The sequence below is a fragment of the Ranitomeya imitator genome, chromosome 6 (assembly GCF_032444005.1).
Source record: "Ranitomeya imitator isolate aRanImi1 chromosome 6, aRanImi1.pri, whole genome shotgun sequence".
In the NCBI taxonomy this organism is placed as follows: Eukaryota; Metazoa; Chordata; class Amphibia; order Anura; family Dendrobatidae; genus Ranitomeya; species Ranitomeya imitator.
Window position 1 is genome coordinate 489,750,160 of NC_091287.1, and position 22,990 is coordinate 489,773,149.

At 41.2% G+C, this 22,990-nt stretch overlaps 1 protein-coding gene across 3 annotated transcripts in view; it reads right to left on the reverse strand.

Annotated features, from left to right (window-relative positions):
- STK3 (serine/threonine kinase 3) overlaps positions 1 to 22,990 on the reverse strand; it is a 339,998-nt gene that overhangs the window by 197,888 nt on the left and 119,120 nt on the right. For all 3 annotated transcript variants that reach the window (XR_011314121.1, XM_069731642.1, XM_069731641.1), the window contains exon 7: positions 16,888 to 17,025. Coding sequence is in view for 2 of the 3 variants with exons in the window: in XM_069731642.1 (XP_069587743.1) it covers positions 16,888 to 17,025 (138 nt within the window). In the remaining variant the exon portion in view is untranslated. The remainder of the gene's footprint in view (positions 1 to 16,887; positions 17,026 to 22,990) is intronic.

Sequence of the window (22,990 nt, forward strand, 5' to 3'; positions counted from 1 at the left end):
AACAAGCCTTGCCACGTGATTTAGGATAAAAGCCAAACCTGAACCTCAATTTGCAGGCATGTGTTTCGGGGCGTTGCCCCTCCTCAGTGCAAAGCAAGAGGTCTGATTTGGCTAAATGAGAGGCCTTTGACTACGGTCTAAAGCAGGGGTGTAGAACCTCAGGTCCCCGGGCCATTTACGGCCCTCGATGATCTTTTATCGGGGAAAGCATTCTTGGGTAGGGAGCTGTATATTGATTGCCACCAGCTCATTAATTTCTTCTTGCTCTGTTACCACACACACACACACAGTGTTCACTACTGAACACTGAAGGGCATGCAATGAAAGATTACGTCCTGACACCAGTGCCAGACTCGGCATGTACTTTGTGGGGGGGGGGGGAGTTTGTACGGCCCCCGAATGACGGTATAAAAATCCAAATGGCCCTTGGTAGAAAAAAAGATTCCCCACCCCTGGTGTAAGGGGTAACATTTCCCCTTGTGGAAAGTGACATGCCTGTGTAAGAAGACATATGAAATGTGACTCCAGGAAATTAAATATTCAAATTGCCTCTTTAATTTCCCAGAGGAGCATTACATGGCCTATAAGTCTCCATCCACTGGCGTGTCACTGTTCATAAGGAGAAACATTAGAACATGGATTTATAAAACATTTATGGCAATGAATTAATGAATGATGTAATATGATCTGTGCTAAAAAAAAAAAATAAATAAATAATAAACTTGCAATTTTCACACCGGCCACTGAGGCTACTTTAGACTTATAGTTTCTGTATTTTCAGGCAGAGTTTTCAGCAGGCTCCTTATCACAGGCAGGATTACAATGATCGGTGACATCTCTGTACACAGCTGATAACACCAGCTGCCCTTACCTCCCACCTCTCTTCACAATGACCTTTGCGCACCCTCATTAGGTGCTTCAGTACGAAACATAAGAGTCTAAGTCTATTGCTGCTAATGTACAAGTGGATCTCCTAAAAGAGCAGGAAGTTAGAGACTAAAATATCCCAAATGGCCAGTGTAAAAAAAAAATGCAATATTTCTCATTTATATTTTTTTATCCAGATGTTAACATTGAAAAAAAGTGCCAGTAATATTTAAAAGTATACATTTAATACAAAAACTGATGCAAACAATTATGAATCACAATCATCTTTCTGTGTAAACAGGAGGCTGGGCCCGATAATCGTCAGCCAGTTTACAAAACGCTCGTATAGAGTGAAATGATCTTTTATGCAACCTGAAAGATCATCTGTCCCAGCATTACCCTGTGTAAACAGGACTAGCACTCCAGAAACTATTTCAGCCTATGCGCACAGAGCAATCAAGCATAGATCACTCCGTGCACATCTTTTGCTTTGGTCTGACGGTGTAAACAGGCATTCAAACGACTGCAGATCAGTAGTCGTTCACCGATGGACGGTTGTATTGTGCCGCTTGTCGGTCCGTCCAAACTGACCCAAAGGATCTAGCACGCTGAAATCCAACACTGCAAACCCTTCATTTCAAAGAGATCTACTATCGGGGAGAATTGGGACACACAGATACTAACGGTTAACAGGTACGGCCAAGATCAGTGGGTTCGGCCGATGTTAATATTAGGTGTATGAGTCTAGTATAGACACTGGGGAGGAGTTTAAAGGGAAGGCCATTCAGAGGAGGCATTGGGCCTGAGAGATTATAGGCAAGGTCACAGTCTAGGTTCTAGGGACTTGTGCGACGTATGAAGACATAACTACTCTGGTCTTCAAAATAGTTAATGGCCACCTATTATGATTCAAAGGAGGATGAACTTATGGTCCATGTATAATAGCATGGGGTCTAAAATATGTGCGCATCCATAATTTTTTACAATAGACATTTTCTCTCTCTGTGACCTTTTTAGCTCATGAATCTAGTTCTTTTTAAAAGAAAATATATTAAAGATGTAAAAAAAAAACACTAAAACCAGTCTTTTAATATATCGTATTTTAATTCTATATTTAAGCAAAAAAAATGAGAAGTAAAAAAAAAAATTGACTCCTGCAGTGTGTGCAATACTTGGTCATACTCAAATATTCCTGTAATTAACAAAGGTTATGGCCTGGAACTCTTAGGGGAACAAAGGAGTTAAATCCTCCACACCTCAGCCCGCCTTTACGTGTGCTGTCCATTGATCCGCTCTTTCCACTGGGAATTTCCACATGGCAAACACAAGGCTTGCAATAATCTTAGATGTTGCCCTTCGCCATGGAGAGCAGTGCATTCCACGCACTTTATGTCACTGACCTAGAAGAAGTCACTGGCGGGGCCAAGCTCCAGGATCTGTTAATCATTTGGGCAATCAGTGAATGCCAGCACTTACAGAGCTGATATTTATTTCATTTGGAATGCTTCCATCCTAAATCAGATATCTGAGTAACTAGCTCATAAAAGTTATTCAATACCAAAATAAGAAGTGTTATCTCCACAAAGATGAGGGTTGTGATATGCGGTAATTTACAGCATCATGAAAGAACAGCTTTCCCGGGCTTCAATGTGCAAAGGGAATTACAAAGGTTTCTGAGCTTCTCGTGAACTTTGGAAACTGATCTGGTTAAACTTTAGTGGACAGCCTAAAATGCGCTACTGGTTTTTTGGACTTTTTTTATGCAAGAGTGATGGTGTTGAAAAAGTTCTTCTCGCTCATCACTAAAATGTAGAGAATATCACAGTTAAAAATGAATTCATCTACTCTATGAAGCAAGTGTACCATATTATTGCTTTGGAGAGGAGTATCTACGTTAGGAGGAACAAGACGGACCTTTTTGACAGGTTGTGGAACCCGTGGCTTGAATCAATGTGATCTAAAAGACTTTTTGCCCCATTGGGAGGATTATTGACAAGTCCTCTTCCTTTTCTTGTACTTTTATATATGACAAAGTAGGAGGGGTCGACTCTTGACAGGTCTCTAGAGGGGGGGGAAGGGGGTGGGAGTTTGGTTTGGGACTAAATATGTTTTCTTAAAATAAAAAAAAAGTATTGTACACTGGTATATTGTTGATAACAAAGTATCCCTTTTATTGTTTATGTGCAATATTTATGGTTTAATAAAAAATATCTGATTTAAAAAAAATGAATTCATCTTATGGGAGTACTTTTTCTCCTTACATAAATCCATTAAGTATATAATGGTACCTGTGAAAAGGGCGTGCAGATTAGCTCTCCTCTAAGAGGAAGAATATGGTTTCTCCATTATCACCTATAAGTTTCTCCTCCCTAAAGCGCCCCATACACAACATCAGGTGAAACCACGAGTTTGGCCAACAGTCTTATGTATATGGGGGCCTCGGACAGATTATGTTGGGGGGAGTTAAGCGACATATCAGATTTTGTACTGACGACCCCTTTGTTCTCCCAGAGATAAGCCGCATCCAGAGATGTCTGGCAGCGACTCTCTCAAAGTGAGCGCTCCTGTGTATAGGAATTAAAGTGCCGATCCCGTAGTTTTTCTTTTTAAAAAATTCTTCCCGACAGTGGGGATGTCTGTGCCATAACACTATTAACCTGCAAATTAATAACATATCTGCAGGTTAATAAGTTATTTTACAAGACAGATTCCGTTTAAAAGACAAAATTCCCCAGAAAAAGGAATGAAAATTAGCTCTCCTCCATTAGGAAGAATGGAAGAGTATGGTCTCCAGTGCTACGGTAGATATATAAAGCTATCAGCAACACAACATCAGACACATAGAAAACCATCAGACTGCACTATGCTATATCACAGATAACCCCATCAATATGGCTGTGCCAGAGGAAGATGTTGTGTGTTGCTATTTCTACAATTGCCAAAACAAAGTGTACTGTCAGCTGTAGGGAAGTATAGTATTATATGTTGGATACAATATAACATGGTCTATAAAGTGTAATATAAAATTAAAAGGCATGCGTCAGTAGGACCAATCATCCTAAGCCATAACATGTGGGCATGTAGGTCCTAGAAAGTTGACTAAAATGATACCTTGATACCTGCAATCTGATGTTTAATTCCCCCCAAAAAATCCATATTTATTTATTAATATGTATATGAGCTGTTAAGATCTATGGGCCATACATAGATCTCCCTGGGAATCTGCCTCCAGAGAGTATTGTAAATTAAAGGCAGTGTTGCTAGTTTCAGACATGTAATGACTGACAGTCTGCTGACCTGATCCACATGTCTCGCACTCTAACACCTCCTTTCATTTATAGTAAGCTCTGGAGGCAGATTCTCAGGGAGATCTATGTCCAGCCCATAGGTCTTAACAGCTCATTAACATATTAAGAAAATATCAAGTTATCATTCTATTCAAGTTTCTATGACCTACATGTTCCTACAGACGGCTCAGGAGGGTTGGTCCTACTGTCAATTCACTTTAAAATACTACATCGTAACGTTATATTTGCATTCAGAGGAATAAACAAATAAAAATATATGCATCAATAGACTCAAGTACAAAGGGAACATTTTTAAGCTCACGGCACCTGGTGATATCTATAAAGCTGGGAAGAACTGCAGTTGGTGAATGCCTGTACCCGAGGGTGAACAATACAAACGAGGGTAGAGAGTTCCAGCACATCCATCCTCTTATAAGAACTGTTGTTTCCCTTATTGGTTGATCTACGTCACACCTTCAGATGATGCTGATTGGTTCCATTAGGTTTAAAACGAGACTTCGAAGATTCACTTGATATGATATAATTACCGTACATACTGTAGTATAAGCTGACTTTTTCAGCACTTTTTTTTGTGCTGAAAATGCCTCCCTCTGCTTATACTCGAGTCATTGTCCCAGACGACAGTGGGGAAGTGGCGGAGCAGCGGGTCACAGGAGGCGGTGGCTACGGCTAAAACCTGTGCCCGCTGCTAAAGAGAAATGAACATTCACTGCACTGACAGTGAATATTCATTTCTCTTATAGCGCGCACAGACTCAGCGCGGGCTTCCAGCAGCAGCAGGGCTTTCACGGGTGAGCGCTAATTAAGAGTTATGAATATTCATCTCTCTCCACTTCCATAGGCGTGGAGTGGAGTAAATATTCTTTACCTTAATGAGTGGGGACACGTGATCACCTGGCCACTGGAGCTGAGGGCACCGGAACAAGATGCAGTGAGGGCGCACAGGGAAGGTAAGTAGGATGTTTTGTTTTTTATGCTTTTCTCATGGGGGCCATGCTTAACCCCTTAGTGACAGAGCCAATTTGGTACTTAATGACCAGGCCAATTTTTGCAATTCTGACCACTGTCACTTTATGAGGTTATAACTCTGGAACGCTTCAACGGATCCCGCTGATTCTGAGATTGTTTTTTCGTGACATATTGTACTTCATGTTAGTGGTAACATTTCTTCGATATTACTTGCGATTATTTATGAAAAAAACGGAAATATGGCGAAAATTTTTTAAATTTTGCAATTTTCAAACTTTGTATTTTTATGCCCTTAAATCAGAGAGATATGTCATGAAAAATAGTTAATAAATAACATTTCCCACATGTCTACTTTACATCAGCACAATTTTGGAAACAAAATTTTTTTTTGTTAGGGAGTTATAAGGGTTAAAAGTTGACCAGCAATTTCTCATTTTTACAACACCATTTTTTTTTAGGGACCACATCACATTTGAAGTCATTTTGAGGGGTCTATATGATAGAAAATAATGAAGTGTGACACCATTCTAAAAACTACACCCCTCAAGGTTCTCAAAACCACATTCAAGAAGTTTATTAACCCTTTACGTGCTTCACAGGAACTGAAAATGTGGAAGGAAAAAATGAACATTTAACTTTTTTTTGCAAACATCTTAATTCAGAACCATTTTTTTTATTTTCACAAGTGTAAAAACAGAAATGTAACCATAAATTTTGTTATGCAATTTCTCCTGAATACGCCAATACCCCATATGTGGGGGTAAACCACTGTTAAGGCGCACCGCAGAACTTAGAAGTGAAGGAGCGCCGTTTGACTTTTTCAATGCAGAATTGGCTGGAATTGAGATCGGACACCATGTCACATTTAGAGAGCCCCTGATGTACCTAAACAGTGGAAACTCCCCACAAGTGACACCATTTTGGAAACTAGACCCCTTAAGGAACTTATCTAGATGTGTGGTGAGCACTTTGAACCCCCAAGTGCTTCACAGAAGTTTATAACGTAGAGCCGTGAAAATAAAAAATCGCTTTTGTTTACACAAAAATGATCTTTTCGCCCACAAATTCTTATTTTCACAAGGGTAACAGGAGAAATTAGACCACAAAAGTTGTTGTGCAATTTCTCCTGAGTACGCTGATACCCAATATGTGGGGGTAAACAACTGTTAGGGCGCACCGCAGAGCTTGGAAGAGAAGGAGTGCCGTTTTACTTTTTCAATGTAGAATTGGCTGGAATTGAGATTGGACGCCATGTCGCGTTTGGAGAGCCCCTGATGTGCCTAAACAGTGGAAACCCCCCACAAGTGACACCATTTTGGAAACTAGACCCCTTAAGGAACTTATCTAGATGTGTGGTGAGAACTTTGAATGCCCAAGTGCTTCACAGAAGTTTAGAATGCAAAGTCGTAAAAATAAAAAATATTTTTTTTTCCACAAAAAAGATATTGTAGCCCCCAAGTTTTTATTTTCACAAGGGTAACAGGAGAAATTGGACTGCAATAGTTGTTCTCCAATTTATCCCGAGTACGCTGATGCGCCATATGTGGGGGTAAACCACTGTTTGGGCGCACGGCAGAGCTCAGAAGGGAAGGAGCGCCTTTTTGGAATGCAGACTTTGATAGAATGGTCTGTGGGCATTATGTTGCGATTGCAGAGCCCCTGATGTACCTAAACTGTAGTAACCCCCCACAAGTGACCCCATTTTGGAAACTAGACCCCCCAAGGAACTTATCTAGATGTGTGGTGAGAACTTTGAATGCCCAAGTGCTTCACAGAAGTTTAGAATGCAGAGTCGTGAAAATAAAAAATATTTTTTTTTTCACAAAAAAGATTTTGTAGCCCCCAAGTTTTTATTTTCACAAGGGTAACAAGAGAAATTGGACCCCAGAAGTTGTTGTCCAATTTATCCCGAGTACGCTGATGCCCCATATTTGGGGGTAACCCACTGTTTGGGCGCACGGCAGAGCTCAGAAGGGAGGGAGCACCATTTGACTTTTTGAGCGCAAAATTGGCTGTCGTGTTTGGAGACCCACTGATGTACCTAAACAGTGGAAACCCCCCAATTCTAGCTCCAACCCTAACCCCAACACACCCCTAACCCTAATCCCAACCTCATCCATAATCCTAATCACTAACCCTAACCATAATCACAACCCTTACCCCAAAACAACCCTAATGTCAACCCTAACCATAACCCTAATCAAAACCCTAAATCCAACACACCCCTAATCCTAATCTCAACCCTAACCTCAAACCTAACCCTAATCCCAATACACCCCTAATCACAACCTTAACCTTAACCCTAATCCCAAACCTAACCCTAATCCCAAGCGTAACCCTAATGCCAACCCTAACCCTAATACCAACCCTAATCCAAACCCTAACCCTAATCCCAGCTCTAACCCTAACTTTAGCCCCAACCCTAGCCCTAACTTTAGCCCCAACCCTAACCCTAGCCCTAGGGCTACTTTCACACTTGCGTCGTTTGGCATTCCGTCGCAATCCGTCGTTTTGGCCAAGAAACGGATCCTGCAAATGTGCCCGCAGGATGCGTTTTTTGCCCATAGACTTGTATTGCCGACGGATCGTGACGGATGGCCACACGTCGCGTCCGTCGTGCACTGGATCAGTTGTGTTTTGGCGGAGCGTCGGCACAAAAAAACGTTCAATGAAACGTTTTTTGTACGTCGCATCCGCCATTTCTGACCGCGCATGCGTGGCCGTAACTCCGCCCCCTCCTCCCCAGGACATAGATTGGGCAGCGGATGTGTTGAAAAACTACAGCTGCTGCCCACGTTGTGCACAATTTTCACAACGTGCGTCGGTATGTCGGGCCAACGCATTGCGACGGCCCCGTACCGACGTAAGTGTGAAAGAAGCCTAACCCTAAGTTTAGCCCCAACCCTAACCCTAAATTTAGCCCCAACCCTAACCCTAAATTTAGCCCCAACCCTAAATTTAGCCCCAACCCTAGCCCTAACCTTAGCCCTACCCCTAACCTAACCCTACCCCTAACCCTAACATAACCCTACCCCTAACCCTACCCCTAACCTAACCCTACCCCTAACCCTACCCCTAACCCTACCCCTACCCCTAACCCTAACCCTAATTTTAGCCCCAACTGCTGTTCTCCTGCCGGCCGGCAGATGGAGACAGATGGCGGGCGCACTGGACATGCGTCCGCCATGTTCTGCTGCCGGCGGCCAGGAGGAGCAGCAAGAGGATCCAGGGACCTAGGTGAGTATGCTAGGGTCCCCGAATCCCCCTATTTCTCTGTCCTCTGATGTGCGATCACATCAGAGGACAGAGAATTACACTTTACTTTTTTTTTTTTTTTTTTGCGGTCGCCGGTAAACAGTTAATTACCGGCGATCGCAAAACAGGGGTCGGTAATACCGACCTTGATCGTGCTCTTTGGGGTCTCGGCTACCCCCGGCAGCCGAGACCCCAAAGATTCTCCCGATGCCGGCCGGCGGGCGCACTGCGCATGCGCCCGCCATTTTGAAGATGGCGGCGCCCACCGGGAGACACGAGGAGCATCGGGGGAGCTAGGTGAGTATTGGGGGGCCACCTGGGACCCCTTTTCTCTGTCCTCCGATGTGCGATCACATCGGAGGACAGAGAAATTAAAAAGAGATCGCTTTTTTTATTTTTTTTTTCTTTGCGATCGCCGGTAAACGGTTAATTACCGGCGATCGCAAATGCGGGGTGGGTTAAAAAAAAAGCCCGAATCATGTTCTCTGGGGTCTCGGCTACCCTCGGCAGCCGAGACCCCGGAGAAAATCGGCCTCTGGGGGGCGCTATGGACTTTTTCCACAGCGCCGTTAATTAACGGCGCTGTGGTTTAAGTACCCTTAGCGGCCGCCGTTAAAAGGCGTATCGGCGGTCGCTAAGGGGTTAAAAGGATAGGGATGAGGAACCATGCTTACAAGGATAGGGATGAGGAGCTATGCATACCAGGATAGGGATGAGGTGCCATGCAGACAGGGATGGGGATAAGGAGCCATGCAGACAAGGATAGGGATGAGGAACCATACATACTAGGACAGGGATGAGGAGCAATGCATACAAGGATAGGCACGAATAGCCATGTTCACAAGGATGGGGATGAGGAGCCATGCAGACAAGGATGGGGAAGAGGAGCCATGCAGACAAGGATAGGAATGAGGAACCATACATACCAGGACAGGGATGAGGAGCAATGCATACAAGGATAGGCACGAATAGCCATGTAGACAAGGATGGGGATGAGGAGCCATGCAGACAAGGATGGGGAAGAGGAGCCATGCAGACAAGGATAGGAATGAGGAACCATACATACAAGGACAGGGATGAGGAGCCATGCATACAAGGATAGGGACGAATAGCCATGTAGACAAGGATGGGGATAAGGAGCCATGTAGACAAGGATGGGGATAAGGAGCCATGCAGACAAAGATAGGGATAAGGAGCCATGAAGACAAGGATGGGGATGAGGAGCCATGCAGACAAAGATAAGGATGAGAGGGCCATGCATAACAGATTAGAGATGAGGAGCCACGCATACCAGATTAGGGATAAAGAGTCATGCATACCAGATTAGGGATGAGGAGCCATGCATACCAGATTAGGGATGAAGAGGCTGTGCATACCAGATTAGGGATGAAGAGGCTGTGCATACCAGATTAGGGGACAATGAATACCCGGCTTATACTCGAGTCAATAAGTTTTCCCATTTTCTTTAGGCAAAATTAGGTGCCTCGGCTTATACACGAGTATAAACGGAAGTGCGTTCAAGGCATCATGAAAACATGTCAGTATTTTAACAGCGATGAGCGCTCGGATAAGGTGTTCCCTGAGCATGCTCGTGTGCTATCTGAGTGACTTCGGCGTGCTCATAAAATATGTTCGAGTCCCCGTGGCTGCATGTCTCGCAGCTGTTCAACAGCCACAACACATGCAGTGAATGCCTGTTTGTTAGACAATCCCTGCATGTGTTGCAGCTGTTGAACAGCCGTGAGATATCCAGCCGCGGGGACTTGTACATATTTTTCGAGCATGCCAAAGACACTCGGATAGCACACGAGCATGCTTGGGGAACACCTTATCTGAGCAGGTCCGCTTATCACTATTTTTTAATCTTCCCTCACGTATCTGTTTTTAATGGATCAATAAAGATCAAGAGTTATGTTACCTAGATGGATGTGCCGGACATCATTTCCTTTGTAGTCTAAAGTACAATTCTATTTATTCTTTCATCATGTGAGTGCATATATATCTAATATATAATTGCCTAGAATACTACTTCCTGCAATTTGTGCCAACTTCCGTGGCTTTGTCCGGAGCTAATGTCCGGAGCTAATGTCCGGAGATAAGTGACGTCAACAGTGTCCAGTGTCTGATTGGTTGCCGCCTGCTGCGAGCGACCAATCAGAAACGTGCCGTACTGTGACACACTCCGCCCGCCATTTTGGTGTGATTTTTGAATTTTCACCTCACAGCAAGTTTCTACTGCGTGGAGGCGGGCCCAGTGACGTTGCTCTTCAAGCTCCTGCCGAATTTCGTCAAAAAAATGATAATACCATTTACCAAAACTATATATATTTAGTTGTGAAGTGGTTCAGTGACATTTTCACACCAATTTTGAACTTTTGTTTGGTGTTTTCTCCATATACTGCCTATTATTCACTGACTGTTATACTGAGAGACTGCCGTTTATTAACCTCTTCTTTGCCACATTGGGTATATTGCTCTATTATTTGCCACATAAGGACATTGTCCATTATTGCCCAGCAATTTCTCTGCAATATAAACTGCCTATTTATTAATATCTGCATTCCTGCAAAGAACTATTGCCTATTATTAACTGGCTATTTTCCTACTACCTGACACTGCCTCTTATTAACCTGTTGTTTGCCACCACCACGCTTAAAGCTGTTTAGCTTAGCCAACATGAGCTCTAATAGTAAGGATACTAATGACACAGAGCCCAAAGCTGCTGATGGCGCACGTAAGATTAGGTCTGATAGAAAGTATACTAATAATGCAGAGCAAAAAGACGCCGATGCCGCACGTAAGCGCAAACAGCGTGCTAACAAGAGTACAGAGGATAGATGCAAGCGCATGGACACTGTTAAGTATACTAATGACACAGAGTCCAAAGCTTATGATGGCGCACGTAAGATCAGGTCTGATATAAAGTATGGTAATGATGCAGAGCGAAAAGCCGCCGATGCCGGACGTAAGCGCAAACAGCGTGTTAACAAGAGTACAGAGGATAGATGCAAGCGCCTGGATACTGTTAAGTATACTAATGACACAGAGCCCAAAGCTGCTGATGGCGCACGTAAGATCAGGTCTGATATAAAGTATGGTAATGATGCAGAAAGTTGTCGTCTGATGTCTTTCATCCCTCCCCTCATAAGCATGTTCATGGATCCTGTGTAACTGTACCTTAAATAACAAGAATTGTCAAGAGCTGGTGAGTGCAGCCATTTTTTGTTCTTTCTTACTATTATTTATTAATTGTATTATTCTTACATTTGAATAAATAAAGTATATATGGATTCTAGACTCCCGATTCTTTAGAATCGGGCTGCCATCTAGTATATATATATATATATATATATATATATATATATATATATATATATATATATATATATATATATATATATATATATATATATATATACACACAGGTCCTTCTCAAAAAATTAGCATATAGTGTTAAATTTCATTATTTACCATAATGTAATGATTACAATTAAACTTTCATATATTATAGATTCATTATCCACCAACTGAAATTTGTCAGGTCTTTTATTGTTTTAATACTGATGATTTTGGCATACAACTCCTGATAACCCAAAAAACCTGTCTCAATAAATTAGCATAATTCACCCATCCAATCAAATAAAAGTGTTTTTAATAACAAACAAAAAAAACATCAAATAATAATGTTCAGTTATGCACTCAATACTTGGTCGGGAATCCTTTGGCAGAAATGACTGCTTCAATGCGGCGTGGCATGGAGGCAATCAGCCTGTGACACTGCTGAGATGTTATGGAGGCCCAGGATGCTTCAATAGCGGCCTTAAGCTCATCCAGAGTGTTGGGTCTTGCGTCTCTCAACTTTCTCTTCACAATATCCCACAGATTCTCTATGGGGTTCAGGTCAGGAGAGTTGGCAGGCCAATTGAGCACAGTAATACCATGGTCAGTAAACCATTTACCAGTGGTTTTGGCACTGTGAGCAGGTGCCAGGTCGTGCTGAAAAATGAAATCTTCATCTCCATAAAGCATTTCAGCCGATGGAAGCATGAAGTGCTCCAAAATCTCCTGATAGCTAGCTGCATTGACCCTGCCCTTGATGAAACACAGTGGACCAACACCAGCAGCTGACATGGCACCCCACACCATCACTGACTGTGGGTACTTGACACTGGACTTCAGGCATTTTGGCATTTCCTTCTCCCCAGTCTTCCTCCAGACTCTGGCACCTTGATTTCCGAATGACATGCAAAATTTGCTTTCATCAGAAAAAAGTACTTGGGACCACTTAGCAACAGTCCAGTGCTGCTTCTCTGTAGCCCAGGTCAGGCGCCTCTGCCGCTGTTTATGGTTCAAAAGTGGCTTTACCTGGGGAATGCGGCACCTGTAGCCCATTTCCTGCACACGCCTGTGCACGGTGGCTCTGGATGTTTCCACACCAGACTCAGTCCACTGCTTCCTCAGGTTCCCCAAGGTCTGGAATCGGTCCTTCTCCACAATCTTCCTCAGGGTCCGGTCTCCTCTTCTCGTTGTACAGCGTTTTCTGCCACATTGTTTCCTTCCAACAGACTTACCATTGAGGTGCCTTGATACAGCACTCTGGGAACAGCCTATTTGTTGAGAAATTTCTTTCTGGGTCTTACCCTCTTGCTTGAGGGTGTCAATGATGGCCTTCTTGACATCTGTCAGGTCGCTAGTCTTACCCATGATGGGGGTTTTGAGTAATGAACCAGGCAGGGAGTTTATAAAAGCCTCAGGTATCTTTTGCATGTGTTTAGAGTTAATTAGTTGATTCAGAAGATTAGGGTAATAGGTCGTTTAGAGAACCTTTTCTTGATATGCTAATTTATTGAGACAGGTTTTTTGGGTTATCAGGAGTTGTATGCCAAAATCATCAGTATTAAAACAATAAAAGACCTGACAAATTTCAGTTGGTGGATAATGAATCTATAATATATGAAAGTTTAATTGTAATCATTACATTATGGTAAATAATGAAATTTAACACTATATGCTAATTTTTTGAGAAGGACCTGTATATAACATTACGGCTTAGACAATTTTAAAGGGAATCTGTCAGTAGACTCAACCCTCCTAAGCAGTCTGTATGGGCATAAAGGGCATAGAAAATTACATTTTATTAATATTGCCAATTCCATAAATATAATGGGCATTCAAAAAATAGACTGGTGACTTGAAAGGAATAATTAAATATATAAAAATGAATGAATAAAAAACTACAAAGCACAAATCTGTGGTCACATCAAAAATGAGGACCACACATCCCCATCACAAGAGGGTATCACATTCACACGAATCTCAGATTTAATAAAAAGTGTGTCTAATGCTATATTTTTTTTTTAATGCCTCACAAGAAGAGTCTACAGAAAAGTTGGAGCCACCCTACTGATGATGATTAAATGGGGTCTTTCCCAGTTAGACACTTAACTATTATTTTTAAAATAAAAACAAAGATTAATATTATTTTATTTTTACTAGATGCGTGTTGTACCACACGTAAAAAGGCACATGGGGTTTGTAATAATTACCCCAGTAAACTGCACGACTACACAATTCTGTAAACAGGAATGCATATTCTCAGCAAGCCATAACCATATAGTAGATAGTAGTGACTTTATTACTCCATAAATGTACTAAAACTTCGCTGAGAACCCAACATCGGAATTACACGCCAGCGTAGAAAACAGGTCGTAAAATAATACAAACAAAATGGAGCGGCGGTAACGCAACGTGTTCATACTAACACTAATACAAGGTATGGTAAAGGGACGCTATGCTGAGGCTTTTCTACAAAGAAAAACTCTGCCGACTGGTGGAGAACAAGAGATTAGTTACCTTCATTTTTTATGAAGAGATAATGTTACGCCAAGATGGTCGAGGGGAAAATTTGCATCTTTGCTTTTGGGGGATAATAACTTTGGAATGGAGGGGCACAGAAGAAAAATATTACTGCTCCAGCGGAGCAATGGCAAATGGAGGAGGATGCCCAAATTAAAATAAAAAATCCAGTGAAAGGTCTTTAACTCCTTCATGAGCAAACGATTTGTATTTTTATTTTTTGACATTCCTCTTCTCCTTCCCTTATATAGAGCCATATAGGTTTTGATTATTTCTTTTGCAAAACAATTTGTAGTGTTGAATGACAATTCATTTTATCACTTAAAAAGGAGAGAAAAAAGAAATGAAGCATGGTGGGGGAGAGAGGTGTTGTGAAAAAAAAACAATTCTCCCATTTATTGGGGGTTTTGTTTTTACAGTGGAATCACAATTATGCTTTAGTAGTTAAAAATAAAATCAGATAGCAAGCTCAAACTTTTTGCATCCTGTAACTTATTTTTCTATCAATAGAGCTGTGATGTGAGGGCTTGTTTCTGCATGTCAGTTTTTTGGGAGAAAGGGTATCGATTGAAGAACTGAAAACCTGGAGTTTAAATTTATTTTTTTCCTTTTCAGCGATAGATAAAGGGAGAGAGTAATCTCTAAATAATTTTATAATTAGCTACATCGAACTGTTATGAACACGAGGATAGCAAATGTGTTTGTATTACCGTAATTTATAAAGGTGAGAAAAATGGAGCTATTTAACTCTTCAAAGACAATCTTAGACCTTTAGGACAATGTTTCTTTCCTTTTTTTTCCCAGTGTCACTTACTAGGAGGCACAGCATCTTTTCGTTGACGTAGTTGCATAAGGGCTTGTGTTTTCCTAGATGAGTTGTATTTGTCAATGGCAGCATTTGGGGGTACAAAACATATTACCAAACTTTTATTAACACTATAGAGAGAAATTAAAAAGAGCACCAAAAAACACCACTTTTTTGTTATTCCTTTATATTTTCCGCAATTCACATGCTGCACAAATAAGGCTTTGTTCCCATGATCAGTATTTGTTGAGTTTTTGATGCTGCAGGTTTCTGAACCACTTCTACACTTAGTATTTAAGCTATTTGTGTTCTTTTTTTCCGTTGTGTTTTTCACATGCGTTTATATAAAATGTTTGATGTTTCGTTTTTTGTCTTTCGCTGGGGCCATGTTTTAAATGCAACGGCTTTGTTTTTGACACTTTCCTGGTATTTTGACTTTGACAAAACGTTATTGATACCGTAATGTGCGGATTTTACCCGCAAATTTTCCGCATCTAATGCAATTCATTGGGGAAAATCTGCATGTAAAAAAAATTGACTTGACGTGTTACAAATTTAAAAAAAAAAAACACAGTGGGAGTGAGATTTCTATAAATCCCAATCACTTCAATGGAACTATATTGTGCAAAATTGCAAAAGTCCCACAGTTGCCCACTCAAACAAAGACGTTAACAATGGAATGAAAAAAGAAAAAAAAACACATACCGGTAGTTCACTAATACGTTTAAATGACATTAACTTTATTCCACAGGTCAATATGATAATACCCATTTATATAGCTTTTTAATGTTTTACTACTCTCACAAACAAAACAAAAAAAATAAAAATTCTGGAGGGTCTGCCATATTTAGAGACCTAAACTTAATTTTTTTGGTTTTTCCATTGACAGTTGTAAGAGGGCTTATTTTGGGGGGTACCAGCTTTAGTTTTCTCTGGTGCCCTTTTTGGGTACAAATAACCTTTTGACCACACTTAATTTTTTATTTTTTTCTTGAGGCTGGATGGGTAATATAGAGAAATTCTATTTTCTTTTTTTTGGGCAAGGCGAGTATAAGTATTATCTAACCAGGGGGCAAACATACAGATTAAGAAGGGGTTGTCCAAGAAGTGAACTACCACTTTAGTAGTGGACATCCAATGATTAGGAAAACGAACTCTAAAAATGCCCTGTTGGCATGAAGCGGTCCCTGCACTTTATGGTCTATGGTGACAATTAAGTGAGGCCACCGTTTACCTTGTGGATAGGCCTGTTAGGTAATCCCTGTATTTGTTGAGGCTGTTGAACAGCCGTGAGACATGCATGCTCGGACTCGAGCATAGTATTCGAGCATGCCAAAGTCGCTCGGTTAGCACACGAGTATGTTCGGATAATGCCTTATCCAATCACGTTCGCTCATCACTAATTTTTACACCTTCTACATACTGTGATCGGACCTTTGAGATGTGAATACCCCTTTAAATGTTAGAAAGAAAAAAAAAAAAGGATCCAGTTGCATTTATTTCTTTTTTTAGCCGGACAAATAAAATTGTGTCTGCACATGTCCAGTAATCAACAGTGAGAATGGATCTAGAAGCCAAACACAACTTTTTTTTCTCCGATTTCAGCTGGATCTGCTATGGAAAACAAATCAGTTAAAGGCCCTAAATAGGCTGAAACGTTGGGAAATTTCTGCGACTGAGAAATAAAATACCATGTTGAGCAATATTTTCCTGAGTGTGTATCGTATCATTTTTTTCATACTCACTGCATGCCTCCTTTCTTCTTTGTTTGCGGTGCGCGAACATATCCATACTATTACTAATGTAGTGTATTGTAAGTGTCACTACCTGGAGGAGCTGGGTAGCAGTCGCTCTCTGCTCTGGGTTTTTCACAAGACATTTCTTCACAAAATCTGTAAATTCATCTGACCACAACTCAGGTTTCCTAAAAGTAGGTGGAGGATTTGTGGGAATCATGAATATAGCCTGAAAAAGAAAAATATACATACATGGTTAAAATGCAAAGTAAAGCAAACGACACAGACAGCTAGATTAAAAGCAAAGAATCGTCAGAAAATTACGTACTAATTAAATCAGGTTTTGGGGTGTAACTTTAGAAAACTTAGAAATGTGGATTTTTTTTTTAAACAACACAGTCTGTACAAAAAAAAAAAAATAGAAACCTTCCTTGTAATTTTCAGACTGGTCATTGGGGCATTGGATTACTTCTTACTGATAAAGGAAATGCACATTGGTCGGATTCCGACCCTGTTTTTTGTATTAAAGCACCTAATGAGCGCAAAAAGCCCTTGTGAAGGGAGGGGGAGTAGGGTCAGCTGTGACATCGCCTATTGTGATTGGTGGATCCTGTGTTATCAGCTGTGTACACAGGTGTTACCCGTCATTGCAATCCTGTCTGTGATAATAATGAGCTAAGGGAAAACATAAGATTCATTAAAGTTTTTATGCCACAAAACTAGAATTGTGCTAAAGTTTTTCAACTTTTGGCATTTTCGCCAGGCTCCATCAAGATGGATGGTGCAGTGGGGGAAATGAGATTCAGGGCAGGATGGGACATAGCTAGGCCCACCCATCAAACTCATTAAAAGTGCTGGTGTTTCTTATTCCACAAATGCTAATCCAGAGTAGAATTTCTGGTTGGGGCATGGAGGCGATCGTCACTAAATGAATTTGCGCCTCACCAGAAATCAATTTCAGAGCACCCTAAGCTTTGCCCTATACCAGTATTAGCAAATCGATCCCTAGGAGTCTAAAAAGGTTCCAAAAAATTACAAGATTAGGTTTTCAATAAAATGATATGGGGAGACAAAACATTGTAAAAAAAAAAACTAATAAAATACAATAAACACAGAAACCTGATTTAAAGACCAGGACATGCTACCAGCCTTGTAGTTGCCTTCTGGCCTCCACCAACTGCAAGAACAAGTCAAATGACAAACACTGGAGAGCCTCCATCTTTGCTAGAAGTTATACACACGTTCTCAGGTTTACTGACATCTGCAGGCTTCACTAAGGTAACAGCTGTCTTAATAAATGTATTGTTCAAATACCCTCCATGGCTTCTAGAAACATGGTGTCAGAAGTGGGATCAGATTTGGTGCTTTAGAGGTCAATAAAATTGTAATATCACAAAAAAAGGCAGGATAAAAAAATAATTATATTACATACAATCATATATACAGTGTCTTGGGAACGTATTCCCCACCCTAGGAATTTTTTGTGTTTTGCTACCTCACATCCTGGAATTGCACAGTTTTGTTTGTTGATATTTTTTTTTTGAGGGTTTGCATCAGTTCACGCATAGAACATGCCTACAACTGTGAACATTTGGTTTTGTTATTGTGAAGCAAACAAATAGGACAAAATAACTGAAAACTTCAGTGTGCATAACTATTCACCTCCCTAAAGTCGTACTTTGTAGAGCCTCCTTATGAGGCAATTACAGCTACAAGTCGCTTTGGATAAGTCTCTATGCGCTTTCCTCATCTTGCCACTGGGATTTTTACCCATTCCTAAAGGCAATACTGCCTCAGCACCTTTAAGTTAGATGGTGAACAGCAATCTTCATATCTGACCAGATTCTCAATTGTATTAATTTCTGGGCTTTGACCCGGCCACTCCAAAACATCTACACGTTTCCCCTTGAACCACTCGAGCGTTGCTTTAGCAGAATTCTTTGGGTCATTGTCTTGTTGGTAGGTGAACCTCCGTGTCAGTCTCAAATCACTGATCAACAAACTGGTTTTGCTCAAGAATGTCGCTGTATTTCGCACTTTTAATTTTCCCTTGACTCAAATCATCTTCTCTGTCCTGCTGCCAAAATACATCCCCACCGCATTATGCTACCACCACATTTCGCTATGTGGATGGTGTTCTTGGGGTGGTGAGCTGTATTGGTTTGGTGCCAGACAGCATTTACCTTGGTGGTCAAAAAGTTCAATTTTGGTCTCATCTGACCACAGCACCTTCCTCCATACATTTGGGGAGTCTCCCACATGTCTTTTGGCAAACTCATAAAGAGCCTTAGAATTTTTGTGTGTAATGAAAGGCTTTTTTCTGGCCACTCTTCCATAAAGGCCACCTTGATGGAGTGCACAGCTTATTGTGGTTGTATGGACAGATACTCCAGTCTCTGCTTGGGAACTCTGCAGCTCCTTTAGGGTTACCTTTGGTCTCTGTGCTGCCTCTCGGATCAATGCCCTTCTTGCCCGGGTTGAGAGTTTTGGTGGGCGGCCCTCTCTTGCCAATTTTGTTTTGATACCATGTTTTTTTCCATTTCATGATAATGGATTTGATGGTGCTCCAGGGAATCATAAGAGATTGGGATTAATTTTTGTTTTTTTAATAATCCAACCCGGTCTTGTGTTTCTCAACAATTTTGTCCCTGAATTGTTGGGAGATCTCCTTGGTCTTCATGGTGTTTGGTTAGTGGTGCTTCTTGATTACTGGTGTTGCAGCCTCTGTGGCCTTTCAGAAAAGGTAAAGTGTATATACTGACGGACATGTGACACTTAGATTGCAAACAGGGGGACGTCCTGTCACTAAGCATGTGGCTCATGAAGATAGTTGATGCACATGCCAATTTTTAGTTATTTGAGCACATAAAATTAAATTTATGCCTATATTTTTCTCACTTCACCAACTTAGACTACTTATTAATGATGCATCACACACAAATTGGAATACAAAAATATATAAACAGGTTATAATGTATCAAAATAGGCAAAAAGCAAAGGAGGTGAATACTTTTGCAAGCCACTGCGTATATATAAACACAATTGTGGATAATAGGTTGTTTGTGATATTGCAGATCAGCTCTTTCTGAAGATTATGTACCCCTTTAACATTTGTTATGTTTTTTTACAGATCACACAGCTTTTGTATTGTTTTTTACATATCACACAGCTACATAAGGGGACTTGCAGAAACCTTCTAATGAAGACTATAATGGAACGTTGCTTACCATTTTTTTTCTAGTAAGCAAATGAATTTTTTTTTAAAATGATGTGCAAACGTGTATAGAGCCCTTAAATTATGGCGAATTGAAAAATGGAGAAGAAAAAATAAAAATGGAAAAACAAACACTGGCTGTGTCCTTATGTAATAAAACACAGCTCACCTACTGTCTGTAGTAATGCAATACAGTGAGTTTCAGGGGGGGAAAAAAACAAAAGCACCCCTCCCCACCTGATGAATGCAATGTTATGACCCTATCAATATAGAAAACACATTTCTGAAGCTCAGCAGAATAGTTATGTTTTTTTGTGTTTTACAAATTTTTATGATCTTTACAAGTTGCTCATAGAGTAATAATACAGAGTGGGGTAAAGACACATACTCAAAAAATCACGTGAGATGCATCCTTATAAAAATAAGCACTGAGTAAAAAGAGATATCTCTGGATCCATGTGGCTAATTAACATAAATAATTATACTTGAGGGAATAAAATAAGATTTAAAAAAAAAACCTACTGAATGGACTAGTATAGAGATGTATAAATCACAATACACTATGCTCATGTGCAGAATGACTGTACACAAAGCAAACAGATGTACACAACAAAGTTTATTCCAAACATGGATGAAAGAGTTATGAAAATTTGGATAATGCACAAAAACACTACAAAGTTTTTTTTGTTTTGTTTTTTGTTTTTTTAAATGGCCTGGCAGTCAACTACTAGAGACTCTCACACTTAACTCCTGTCCTTGAAGGAAACAATCTGGCAGTGACCTTTAGTACCCTGAGCTGTGTCCTAATCTCTTAATGATCTGAAATGAAATTTACCAGTTATTCAGTAGCAATCTCATCCCTTACCAGCTGTTATCTGCACTCCTCACATATCACTCTTTACCTGCAGTATTATGAGGGGCTGTAAATTATGCAGGTTGTCTAGAGAACACAGCTCCAGTATGGGAAGGGCCACCAGCTTCTCCTCCGGATCAATATACAGCAGCAGCGAAGATTATCAAAATCAATAGTTGTATGAACGATTACAGATTGAAAGACACTTTCCTGACGACAGCTGCCGCAGCTGCGCATCCCGTCACGCTACTATTTCTTCTATTGTTAAGAGCTGTCAGGTTTAGAGCACTATTATACAATAGTTAATTAGGGCATTATCGTTAAAGGGAACCTGTCACCCCCAAAATCGATGGTGAGGTAAGCCCACCGTCATCAGGGGCTTATCTACAGCATTCTGTAATGCATTCTGCAATGCTGTAGATAAGCCCCCGATGTAACCTGAAAGAGGAGAAAAAGAGGTTATATTATACTCACCCAGGGGCGGTCCCGCTGCGGTCCGGTCCGATAGGTGTCTCAGGTCCGCTCCGGCACCTCCTATCTTCATTCCATGACGTCCTCTTCTTTTCTTCCTGCCGCGGCTCCGGCGCAGGCGTACTTTGTCTGCCCTGTTGAGGGCAGCGCAAAGTACTGCAGTGTGCAGGCGCTGGGCCTCTCTGACCTTTCTGGCACACTGCACACTGGCACCGGAGCCGCGGCGTGAAGACCAGAAGAGGACGTCATCGTATGAAGATGGGAAGCGCTGTTCCGGACCTGAGACCCCCATCTGAGCAGTACCGCCCCGGGTGAGTATAATCTAACCTCTTTTTCTCCTCTTTCAGGTAACATCGGTGGCTTATCTACAGCATTACAGAATGCTGTAGATAAGGCCCTGATGACGGTGAGCTTACCTCACCATCGATTTTGGGGGTGACAGGTTCCCTTTAATGAAACGTTGTTTCCTAGCACAACACGGTGGCATACAAAGATTGGCTTCTCTCTGCAGAACCATGTATGTGTGCGCATTGCACAGGCAGCCAATGGTTCTCTATATTCACCATGTAATGTTTGCTTTCTCCTGTGGTGGCGCCGCAGTGGAAATAAACACTTTATCCTCCGTTTCCAAACATTCTACAGCTGATTGATGGAGTTCCTAGAAGCAGGACAGTCTGTGATTGTATAAAACAAATTCTTTATATAGTGTGGCCCAATCAAAACCAAAGGGTACTGCAATTCACTATCGATTATGATCAGCTATAAATATTCCGATAAGTTCAGAAAAATATACTGTGATTAGAGATATTCCAATAATCTCATTATGTAGAATTGTTTAGGTGATGGTATTTATTGCATTCGTCATTAAAGAACTTTTCCCAATCAATGCAATAGGAGATAACTTGCTGATTGCCGAGGGTTGGACCACAAGTAGTGCCAAGAACGTGGCTCTGGAACCCCCACAATGGGGCTATGAGAAGTCTCGTAGACAATGAATAAAGATGAGGGCGAGCTTGCGCAGCTCGATTTAAGACAGGACTCGGAGCCCTGTTCTTTGGACAGCGAGGAATCTCATCATTCAACACCCCTGAGACCAACGTACGCTGGTGCCATGAGCATGATCATAAGTATGCAATTTGCATTGCATACATGCGGTCACATACCGACTAGACGTGCGCGACCTCGCTTAATACAAGTGAATTGAGTTGACAGGAAACTACTAGTTGGAATGTGACTGGAAGTATGTAAAACACATACTTGCGACAGTAACATGACTGCCAGCTCCCGGCGCCGAAGAATGATGACTGTACGTACTACAAGGACTCAAGCCTTGACAACCCCCTTAAGTGCCCTGCCATCATGTGTATGAGAGAGTAGGAAGGCTTCCATACACATCAGATGGTTATTCAACCCCACCAAATTCAACGAACGTACAACTTACCGTAATTCTAATATTTTTGGAGGGCCTTTCACATAAAAGCTATGACTGGCTACACATTCCTAGCTCAGACCGGGCTCGACACCTTACTACATAAACATTGTGCAGCAGTAAACATTCAGTATGATGAACTCGAGAAGCCCTAGAGAAGTTTATCGCCTTATCTCATCTTCCTTCATAAAATATAACTACTGCAAATATTTCTCTAGTCAGCACAT